Genomic DNA, 12,139 nt, shown 5'->3' with positions numbered 1-12,139 from the left:
TGTAAGACGATCATCATTTTGAAATCCTAAGTGGTCTCAAACTTCCTAACAGCTTAAATCACAATACTTCAGGGAAAAATAATACACAGTGCTACTGATTCATTTCCTGACTGCCAAAAGATATGATCTCACATACCTGAGCAAGCTGGTGAGCTCCGATACTACTTCCAAGTACCAGAGGGAAGAGAAGAAAGATCACTCTGCCCAGATTTTATGAGCTGTCTAGTTCCGCCTTTTCCTAGAGTCGGTGGGAAGCTTTGTCACTATCCAGAGACCCTGAGGAGGTAGCACAGGAATAACTTTTTTTAATTTCACCTAAAATGATGTTCTAGAACTTGCGTGACTCATCATACCCTTCACAGAGCCTGAATTTCTACTGAAAAGCACTACAGGAGGCATTTTCCTTTTTGATATTAACATAATTCTTTTCACAATGAGTTCTTTAAAGCATAAAAGAATATTTCAAGACTGCTACGTCATGGCAGAGTCCTAGTCTGTATTAGGAAGTCTGGACAGGCTTTCAAAATTCTGATCACTTGAAAACCTCCAGGAGATACAGTGAAACCAGATCCCAGGGGCTCCAGATTTATTTGAAGGGAAAATACACCAGATAAAATACAAACTGGGTAATAGTAATAATGTTATGAATAACTATAAGGTAATAAAAGTCAACAGAATACATTCTATAGAAATATAAAATTCCAAAACTGGCATAAGAAACAGAACAATTAAATAGGTCACAAACCACTACGAAAATAGAAAGTGAAATAATCAAAGAATTCCCCACTAAAAAGTTACTTATCCTGAGTGATTACAAACAAGTTTCTCTGTGTATTGACATAAAAAAACAAAATCTAAAAAGTGACAGAAGAAAGTTGCAGAAATATATTCATAGCATTATGCTACTTAAAAAAAATGTATGTACACATACTTACATGTTCTCAGGGAAAAGTCTCGAATATTATATGCCAAATTGTTAAAAGTGGTTTCCTCTGGGGTACTAGTTAAAGCAGGAATTAGTTCAACCTTACATACTTCACACTGTTTCAGTCTTACAAGTACATATCACTTTCATTAAAAAAAAATTCTAGATAAAACAAAACTTGATGAAATGCATGGCCAAAATTCAAAATATTGAATATAATCAGAAGAATGTAGTGTTTTTCCCAGATATCAATGAAGGCCTCCAGAGAGTGTAGAAGAGAAGTGGCTGGATTGAGAGTCACAATTAGTGACAAATGCATGCTTTGACTTTGGAACCAAAAATCAGTCATCTGGGGAGCAGGCAGGAGAAAGATTTTGGTCCATTCCTGTGTGTGCAAGTAGCTTGGGCACAGGACCTAGATTCAAAAACCGGGCAGCCAGTATTGTGCAGAGATTGCTTTCCCAGGTAGTCAAAGATGTATTCAGCTCCTTCTGTTCCATCAACACCAGCCTTTCTCTATTCATTTAGAAACAACACCCGATGTGCAACATGACCAGGGTAGACAGAAATGGGGAATGATGCACTGCTTCTCGGCAGGTACCGTTCCCTCAAATAAAGCAGCATGAGGGTGGCCACAGAAAGAGCTTGCGAGCAGTGCACTTTTCATGATCACATCTAGAATTGACTGCCTCAGGTTTTCTAAGACATGGACTCTCCTCCTCATACAGAACAGTGCGGGGACCTCAAGAGACAATCCGGTAATGTCTGAAACCATGGATGCTGCAGAGACTGGAAACTGAGGAATAGGCTGCACGCAAGCTACGTTCTTAAATTTATGTGATTTAAAATCTGACAGAAAGATTCTACCAATATTCACATGGATCACAAAGGGGACAGGGCTCAAATCTGGGCACAATGAACTATCATCTAGCTGCTGCTCTGGAAATGAAACTCCTCTTAAACTAGGGGTACCCGATTAGGGTAAGGCACATACATCACCACTGGATAGACACTAGGGGTTGATGAACTCTTCTTGTTCAAAACTGAAAAGTTAAAAAAAAAAAAAAAAAACAACAAATGACGACAATGTAGGGGTTTATTTAAAAAAGAAAAAGAAAGAAAAAGAGAAATCATGAAAATTAATAGAAAGAGTTTTACTTTATTAACTGGGAGACAGCACAGGCTGACAGTTGCGGCACCCCCTGCACCTCTGACTCCTACTCTCCTAGACTGGGTGCGTCCTGAAGGAAGAGAAAAGGCCTCTCTTACTTTTGTACCCTTAGTTTACCACCAATACTGAAACATACCTGTTCAATTGTAGGGTTCTTGAAATTTTTTCCTCGAATGTTTTGAACCAAGAGTTTACATCTCCAAAACAGCAGCATCAATCTTTCACTGTCTCGAACAAGCTGATAATTGGGTGATGGGTAGTTAGGTATGGAGATGTGCTAATATACTCAAAAACTCGAATTTAGAGTTATTATGAGCAGAGGAAATCAGACATTCAATCATTTTTGCCAATAAGGTGTGAAAAGCCTTTGTTAGTGTAAGAGAACACATCACTGACTCCTCTTATAATCTATCTCCAATATTACTTCAGATATTTAAGGTAGAATTCACTTGCAGAAAACCCCATGCTAGCTTTTGCTCCAGAATTCTGGAGTGGTTAATAGTGCAGTTCCTAAGTAGAGACTACCTGAATTCAAGGGCTGACTGCTATTTAATAATTATATGCATTTAGTCAAGTCAGCTCATCAGTCAAGCCTCAGTTTTTTTATCAGGAAAATGGGTTATTTTGAAACTAAAATACATGTTAAGTGCTTACTTAGCATGGTATCTGGTGTGTAGACAGTCCTAAATATCTGCTATATCGACACACCTGCTTTGATTCTTCATGTCAAATCATGCCTCAGCTCAACACAGGGCAAATAAACGGAACAGCTGAAATGTGTACATTTATTTATTCTTTACTAATATTGAACTAGGCAGATCTGTATATCTCGTCTTCAGCAAACGACATACATAAATATTTACACGTATACAAATACAAAGAAACATTTGTATAATACTGAATATTCATGATTTTAAATTTGACAGGTATCAGGTAAAAAGCAGACTATCATACTGAGTTAATTTCTCATTTTCATCTTGACATATAAGTATATTTTACGTAAGACCCTAACAAAAAGGGTAATATAAGTAAATTACTAACATTGCAAATCTGACCACTTGATTAGGTTGAGGAGGAATGGAAGAACTTCTAATATCATGTAGAGAAACAAGCAATCAAAGCACATAATTCAGGTCTGAAAAAATGGATTTATCCTCAATTGGTCAAAATCAGCACCCAAAAAAAGCAATTCTGCTACTTCCACTTAAAGCAAATCACTCTTTCAAGCACACTGTAGCTCACTCAGACAAGCACTTCTTCAAGGAGTACGTGTTTAAGCAGATCCCTCTGTACAAAAACAAAGCAAATCAAATCCTTGCACTCAGTAAGAGCAGAAGATTTAAGGTAAGGACAGTTCCTAATCCCATATGCATGCTAAAATCATCCACACTGCTGATATAAAAATCAGGGCAGAAAAAGGAACTCAACCAGGGATGGTGGATGGTGGAGAAATCAGTGGCTAATACATGAAAAAACCAATAGGGATAGTGATTTTTAGTGTAGGGTAACAAAATAGCTTCTCCAAAAGGAGGAGAGTAAAGAGTAAATGAAAACACAGTCCTTATTTATTTGATGTCTCTCTTTTATATCCCTCACAGCTGTCATGCTGGATACTTGGGGCAAAAGGAACATTTTTAACTTACAAGAGGACATTAAGATAACATAACGCCTATTTGTCAAAAATTTTTTAAAATACTGGCTAAAATGAAAAACTACAGAGCTAAATCTTTTATTCTTTATAGCAATCTCATAGAAAATAGTAATGTTTTCTAAAATTATAATATTTTACATATGCTTAGTTGAATGTCAAAATTAGATAAGATCTTCTGCAACTGTGGTGTCAAAAATCTGATAGCAAATTTGCTGCTCCGTTCCACTTGTGACATTATAGGACTTGATGAAGCATTCCAGCCACGGATATGCATCTACAGATCAAAAAAAGAAATGCTATTTAACCATTAAAACTAAACAAATAACCCTGAAATACGTATCTAAGCATAACGCTTAGCTAGTAAAATTAACATATTTAATTTAGCTTGGAAAGTAAATAAATACACTCACCAAATTTAACATTACCTGCTCTTCCAAATACATACTAGGTTCATGTTATTGTTTTGCAGCAATTCTGACTAATTTGATTTATTTCTCAGCAACAGGAAAAAGTAATTAAATGTGTGGTTTTCAAAATGTTTGATAGCAAAGGTAGTAATCTAAATCATTCTCATCTTTTAGTCTTTTTTTTCCTGCTGATTGCTTACTGATCTCCCCTGTTTGGTTTTTCTTGGTCGACTGCAAAGAAACCAGCTCACCCTTACATCTGTCTAGTTGAAATTCCCTTCAGGCACTAGGTATTGTGTCCAGGCAATGTTGGCAGCCATAAATGCCAACAAGCTTTGATTTCCCAAGCTTTGGTTATGACCACAATACATCTATTTATAACTTCTAGAACAGTTTGTTAATATTTCTTAAAATTTGAATCTGAAAGATTTAATATAGTTCTCAATATTGGCAAGGGTCAAGCAAGACACGTGCTCTCCTACATGGTTGGTAGAACCATAAATAGGTAAAAAGTTCTTGAAAAGTAATCTGGCAGTATATATCAAAAGCCTATCAGGCCTATGCTTTTTGATATGACAGTTTTATTTCCAAAAATGTATCCAAAAGAATCCAAACAGCCAACAAAATAAAAGCTGATATCAAATAAAAGTATGTAAGTTAGACTTAGTTATGGGCATACAAAAACTATCTTTCTGGAACTGTTATAAAATGAAAAGACTGACCAGGGGAAAATAAAACCTGATGTTAAAAAACCTATGAAAGTTAAACTGACAACAGCTAAATCTGCAGCTGGTAAAATCTGTTACTGATGAAAAATTGTTAGAAATCAAATTGTCTTAAAATGATTTAGATCTGCAAGTTTCAATGCAAAGAGAAATAATGGCCACAAAAGCAAAAATCAGTAGCAGTAGGTGTAATCAATACAATTTGACCTGAAGACTGGTTGATGAATGAAATGTTACAAAGAAAACAACTAAAGCTGACAAAAATATTTAGTAAAATAAAAACCTGTAAAATCTGAAACTAGTTCATACTGAATAGACAACTCAGTAAATTAAACTGGCTAAATGAATTCGTTATAAGAAATGTTTCTTGTCAAAATTTCATCCCTGTTGGTTTAATTTCAACTGTTGTATGCATAAGCATCCTATCAAACGTGCTTGTGATCACAACTGCCTCCTCCTTGTTATATTTCAAAATATTTTAAAAATCTTTTTTCATTTCAGGAATTATGATTCATACCAATTTTATCCCTGCCACTGTATTCATAAATAGGTAGGTCATATAGTATAATCAATCACTACTTAGTAATTTATTTGGATTCAGATTTCCAAGTTTTTATACCTCTAAAAGCCCATAGATTAGCCACATGCTAGGTGTTATTTCAAGAAAAAGAATGAGTGGGATTGTTAAATATTACTGCCTACCAATTTTTACTCCTGGAGGACAAAACATATCCATGATCATATCCATACTTTGCTGAAGGTCATCATTGATTAGGACTTCTGATGCTGGAATCTGGAAGAATTTTTCCTTCAGAAAAATACAGAAGAAACAAGGAAATATTTACCTTCTTTAGAAGATAATTAAAATGAAAATATTTGAATATTATCTAATTAAAATAATCTAGACTATTTGACCCTATCAATATTGTAGAATTTATAAATTAGAGTTTTAGTCTAAACTCTAAAATCTGATTTACTACTTTAGATTTACTACTTTAATCTAAAAACAGCTTTGAGATATATATATATATATAATCAAGTTAAATTGCTTTGTCTTGATAAGAATAATGATTATAATACAGTGAGGCCTGGTGGCACAGTGATTGAGAATCTGCCTGCCAATGCAGGGGACAGGGGTTCAATCCCTGCTCCAGGAAGATCCCACATGCCACAGGGCAACTAAGCCCATGTGCCAAAACTACTAAGCCTGAGCTTTAGAGCCCGTGAGCCACAACTATTGAGCCCATGTGCTGCAACGACTGAAGCCCACGCACCTAGAGCCCGTGCTCCGCAACAAGAGAAGCCACGGCAATGAGGAGACCGTGCACCACAACGAAGAGTTAGCCCTCGCTCACTGCAACTAAAGAAAGCCCGTGCACAGCAACAAAGACCCAACATAGCCAATAAAATAAATTAATTAATTAAAAAAAAAAAAACAGTGAGGCTTACTGTTTTCTTGATAGCGTATATACAGAGCACCTACAATGTTTGTTTAATTTTTTTTCTCTTCTACTGGTTTATAAGTTTCAGGAGGGAAAGGAGTTTGCTTGCTTCACTCATTGCTACATCCCCATCACAAAGAATAGCACCTGGCATATAGTAGGTGCTCATTAAATATTTATTTAATAAATGGATAAATTGTTTAGGCAGGAAAAAAAACTGTCCTCAACCTTACCCCAGATTTTTTCCCAATGTGTGCAGTAAAAAATTTAACCTCATTGGCCTTTGCCCTTGGTTTCTGAGAGGTAATCTCTATGCCCTGGGAGCATCGTGCCTCACAGGAGTGTCCCTGTTTGCCTGGGGACCCTGGGTCACTCTAACATTGTGACTTAGGGTGGGGAGTTTGGAGCATGCGGTTTTAACTTGACCACTGGAGGGGCTAAAGATTGAGATCAGTCACATGGGCAGCCAACCATGACTACATGATGAAGCTCCAACAAAAAATCCAACACTAAGGCTCAGCTGAGCTTCCCTGGTTGGCAATACCTCACATGTATGGTTACATATCATTTCCAGGAAAGTACCACTGTCCTCTACTCCACGGGAAGAGAACAAATGGAAGCTCCATGTGTGAAACTTTCCTGGATTCTGCCCTATGCACCTCTTCCCGTGATGATTTGAACCTGTATCCTTGAGCTGTAATAAATTGTTAACAGTGAGCATAACAGCTTTCAATAAGTTCTGCGACTTTTTCTAATGAGTTATCAAAACTAAAGGTGGTCTTGGGGACCTCTGAACTTTCAACTAGTGTCAGAAGTAACGGTGGTCTTGGGAACCCCCAAACTCGGTATTGCCAGAAATGAAGGTGGTCTTTCGTGGACAGCTACTTAACTTCACACATAATAACTATCTCCCTATCAAAGTAATTTTATTCTCTCTAATTTGAAATGTGGAGGCTTAAAAAGCCCAGTGAAATGCTAACAGATAATGCCTGTGGGTGTGGTCATACCCCTGCCCTGGGCTCCTGGAGGAGAACTCTGCATGGTATGGAGAATGACTCCTCAAATTCCTATTCCTCAATTTTGCATTATTCACATATTAAGATTTACTGTGTCAAATCAAAAGAGGGATAAATACATAGACAATTTAAGATTTATGTGCTTGTCTTTTATTTCTTCTTCTAAGTTGCCTTAAATATTCTCAATAATATAGTAGGCATGAAAAAAATATATTAAAATTCAAAAAAGCATTATTTTTTAGTTAGAAATATCTCTGCTACTTCTGTTACTTACAGAATCCATGAGGTAAGCTTCCAATACTCCTGTTCCATCGTCAAGAGTAAACGTCATCACAAACACATGTTGGAGGGGTACAATACCCAGTACTAATGAAGAAAAAAGTTGAGACCATATGAATCTCCTATGCCTTACAATCAAAGTAAAGAAAAAATTGTTTTATGATATTACATACCTGTTTGTCTTGTTTACTAAAATAATTCAAGAGATTAAAAAAAAAACTTATCCCCTTTTGTTCTCTAATACCAATATATTAAGCTCATTTTAGAAGGGTAATTTTGGAACATTATACTATATCTGTATAGGGACAATGACTCATGAGCAAGAGTATCTTTTTTAAAATTAAATATTAATATAAATTATCTTTAAAATGAGTTGATCTCTACAGAAAACATAAAAACCAATTCATGAAAGGCAATTCATTGCATGTTAGCCTTATGAAAGACAAAATTAGAACACTAGAATGTTCTAAAAAAACAGCATACAGTTCAGTAGATAGGATTGTTTAATATATCTCTCTCCTTTGTATTCTAGGCATAGGGATCACTTATTTTTTAAGAGATATCATCTGGTTGAATGATGTCAGAATTTGAGATTTCATAATTTGGTAAGATGAGGAAAAGGAAGACATTAAAGAGATACTAAATCATATGAAAATTTATAGGTTACAATGAACATCTTACTTTGTGTCTGGAAATGGAAGACAGTCAATATGCTTATATAATGGAATACTGTCTTTCATTTGTGGAATCCATACTCAAATAGGACTAATAAAGGGGGCAAGCAAGAAAAATAAATTAGGGCATACTGATGTGAGAGAAATTGCCAATATAGAGGAATTGATTTTTAAAATTCAAAAGTTCTCAACAGGCATACACTGTGAGCTAAAACCAAGAAGAAGGAACAAAAAACCTACCCTGAAGAACCTCACAAACAAAGAACTACATTAAGTACAGGATGAGGAGACCAAGCTTGAAGCACACAGCAAGAAGCTCATGCAAAAGTAACCTGGAATTTCACTGCACTACAAACAAAATATGAGTTAGCAGTATTATATAGCTGGATCAAAAAAGAAAGAAAACAATACCAAGTATACAAATAAATACCCACACAATAAAATTTTCAAGCAAAGAGGAGCAGTGTCCAATTTTAGGGAAATAATAAAGGTGTTCTTCATATTGTGAATTGGCCAACATCTGCAGCCCTATTTCTAGCTTTGAGTACCAGACTATGAGGAGAGCACTGGTAAAATGGAATGTTTACTGAAGAGCAGAAATAAAATACTAAGGAATGTGGGAAAGTACCAAAGGAAATGAGGGTACCTGCTCAGAGAAATAAAAACTCAATGAAGACTTGACACACTATCTTCAAATGTACAGTCTGTTGATTTTATAGAAGAGGGAACAAAGGTACTCTAATTCTAGTAGATAGAATGTGGCCCGTGTTAAAATTACAGGTGAGCAGATTTTGCCTCACTGTTAAGTACTGCATCTAAAAAGTAAGAGATATGTTACCTTGCAATGTAATGAGTCCCCAGTCACTGAAGAGTTTTAAGCCAAGGCTGGATGACCACAGTTAATAATGTGATATAAAAAGATTCCTGTTGTTCCAGTTAAAGACTTGTATTGGGTAAAAAGCTGTAATAGCTATCTCTAAAACTCTTTTCAATCCCAAGACAGTATAAACTGGAGAGATTTATCACAAGTTGTATTTACGATTAATGATTAACAGTAAATTATTGAACATTAAAGTGTAATAATTGAAAAAATACTGGCAGATGCTCGAAAGTAAGTTTTCAAGTATTTGCTTAAGGACAATTAAACTTTAGCTCAGGCTTTGTTCTGGTTTTACAATATCCACAAACATTGAAATATTATCAGTGAGATCACCTTATACAAAGACAGTTATAATTACAGGACATAGAAATTTAGCTAACCTTCTGCCACAGAAGAAGGAACCCACGATGTTTTATCAACCAGGGAATTCAGACTTTTTATTGGTCTCAAACTAGAACACTGTTTACATCTGAAATTAATAAAACAAAAAATAATTTATTATAAGTAATTATTATAACATTTAATTATTGTAACACTTTTGCTGTTCAAGCATGCACAGTTTAAAGTTTATTATTAAACAAAAAAGCACTGCACTTCCTGTATTGTAATGTGCATATTACAAACAGAATTATCAAAAAAAAAAAAAAAGCTTCTTACAATAGAAGCAATCAAAAAAGCTAGTACAGTTCAGAATAAACAACTCTAAATCCACCATGAGAGAGGTTCCAGGTGCAGATTGTTAATTAATTTGGTTAATTTCCTTATCTGGCAAAACAAAAAAGTCTAAAGAGACAACCCCTAAGGACTCTTTTATTTTATGGTTCTGTGAACATTTAATTGATTTGTGTTACAAAGGATAACTATAGTATTAGACATCATGAACCATGATCCTCTAAACATGTGCTAGTACTGACTTCTTTAGTTAGAATAATTTTCCCCTGTTGGCTATATTTATATTAAATGTTATCCCCTTCCATTCTTTAAATACATAGTTTTTTCTTTAACAGAAAAAGGTAATTGAATGAGGAGTATTAGTTTCTTCAGTCCAACTGGAGGATGGAAGATGCCTTAGAGGACTGGGGCGGGGAGGGTGGGGGGGACTTGAGGCGGGGGGAGTCAAGGAAGGGAGGGAATACTGGGATATGTGTATAAAAACAGTTGATTGGGAGAAAAAGATGGCGGCGAAGTAGAGAGACATGGAGTGCATCCCTCTCCACAGATGCATTGGGAATGCACGGAAGGACACAGTCATTCCCACAGAGAACCAGCTGAACACCAGCAGACGGCCTCGGACACCGGAAAGGGCTGCGGAGAACCTGACATAGCCGGTAGGGAGGCATCTACGAGGGCTCAAAGAGGGTGAAGCGGCGGAGCTGTGGCAGACGGGAGGGAGTGAGAAACATACGGAGGGTCCGCAGCGCAGCTCAGCGTTCCCGGACCCAGACATCGATCCGCCGCTGAACGGAGGGTCCAGGAGCGGGAGCGTGGGAACCGGAGAGCTGGTTCAGGGGGAGAAACATTGTTGCCGGTAGGGTGACGGACCGAGAGGACAGGAGGGAGGAGGTCCGCGGAGAGGAGTGCCGATCCCTGAGAGCTGCCCGGCCATGATGGCGGCTGGAGGCTGCAGGCTCCCGGGCGGGGGGGAGGAGCCGCGCGCATAGCCTCTCTCTCTCTTTCTGCGCCTCTGCAACAGGCAGCGGAGAGACGCCCTGCGGGGCCACATAAGGCGCTCAGGGATAACAAGCACCCTCAGGCGCTCGGGCGGGGCTAGATTAAAACTCCTTGCAATGCCAGCAGCAGGGAGGCTGCCGAGAGAAAAAAAAAAAAAAAAACCAGCATCAAAAAGAAAAAACCCCGAGAGAGGCCCAACTCTAAGACTTTCTGTGTACGCCTGAGCCACCAGCGCCCTCTGCAACAGGCACCTCCAAGCCTGACTGAAGCAACAGTGCGCCACTGCTCACTCCCTCCCAGGAGAAGGAGCCACTATTGCACCCTCTCCCTCCCCACACACCGAGGCTTACAGACGAACAATAAAGGAACCTCTGCTGGTCACAGAATAACGCAAAAAAAAAAAACCCAAGGCAAGGAAAAGGACACTTACAGCTGAGACGCTAAGGAAACAGAAATAGTAGTATCAATACCTATTGAACTGGTCCATTCGGGGATCAGTTCTGGATTTTTTTTTTTTTTTTTCTTTCTCTCTTTTTTTTTTTTTTTTTTGATTTATTAAATACGATCTTAGCCCTAAGGGATCTACAAGTTTTACAACATAATTTTATAAGGATATTTTTTACTCTTTTTTTTTTTTTTGCCTTTTAAAATACTTCTATATCTAGCTAAGTTTTTGGTAGTACGGACAAAATATCTTTCATACTTTCCTTTCATCCCTTTCTTTTATACACTTCTATTCCTTTCTTTTTCTTTGCATATTTCCAACCACATTACGCTCTTCTGTTCCCCTTTCTTCCAGCCATTTTAAGTGTATTTTATCTTAACATACTTATAAGCAACACTATCGGTCTGCTCAGACTCCTTGCTCTATTCTCCAGATGATGCACTGCCTTGGTATTAATATTAGGCTTTTGTCTTTATCTTAGTTCTTAGTACAGTTGTCTAATTACATTCTGAGAATCTCCATTCTCTCTGGTGGTACTCCAGCTCATTTCTATATTTGATCCTAGCTTACAAAATCTCCCTGGATTGATGTTTGTATGTGTAGGGTGTTATTTGTTGTTTGTTTGCTTTTGCTTTTGTCTCTGATTTGTTCTGTTTCAGTTGTCAATTTCTGCTGGGTTTCTCTCTGAATATCTGATAGCACACTGGGGTTCTGTCAGGTCTTTCTAGAGCCTTATGTCCTAACGGATTCAATAATTGTGTGTCTTATACATGTATGTGTTTCCTAGACTGAATATTCGTCTAATCCAATACTTGGACATTAGTCTGAGGCTTGGACAGTCTTCTATAAACAC

General features: G+C 37.1%; 1 protein-coding gene across 4 annotated transcripts in view; it reads right to left on the bottom strand.

Moving 5' to 3' along the window:
* Positions 1-3,812: 3,812 nt before the first annotated feature.
* Positions 3,813-12,139, bottom strand: part of POT1 (protection of telomeres 1) — an 85,385-nt gene continuing 77,058 nt past the window's right edge. For all 4 annotated transcript variants that reach the window (XM_057732390.1, XM_057732391.1, XM_057732393.1 and 1 more), the window contains 4 exons: positions 9,551-9,639; positions 7,612-7,703; positions 5,582-5,687; positions 3,813-4,021 (listed from right to left, as the gene is read on the bottom strand). In XM_057732390.1, the coding sequence (XP_057588373.1) occupies positions 3,909-4,021; positions 5,582-5,687; positions 7,612-7,703; positions 9,551-9,639 (400 nt within the window). In that variant the 3' untranslated portion in view covers positions 3,813-3,908. The remainder of the gene's footprint in view (positions 4,022-5,581; positions 5,688-7,611; positions 7,704-9,550; positions 9,640-12,139) is intronic.

Source organism: Hippopotamus amphibius, chromosome 4 (assembly GCF_030028045.1).
Source record: "Hippopotamus amphibius kiboko isolate mHipAmp2 chromosome 4, mHipAmp2.hap2, whole genome shotgun sequence".
In the NCBI taxonomy this organism is placed as follows: Eukaryota; Metazoa; Chordata; class Mammalia; order Artiodactyla; family Hippopotamidae; genus Hippopotamus; species Hippopotamus amphibius.
The sequence above is the reverse complement of the archived record's forward strand: the minus strand, read 5'-3'. Positions and strand labels throughout refer to the sequence as shown.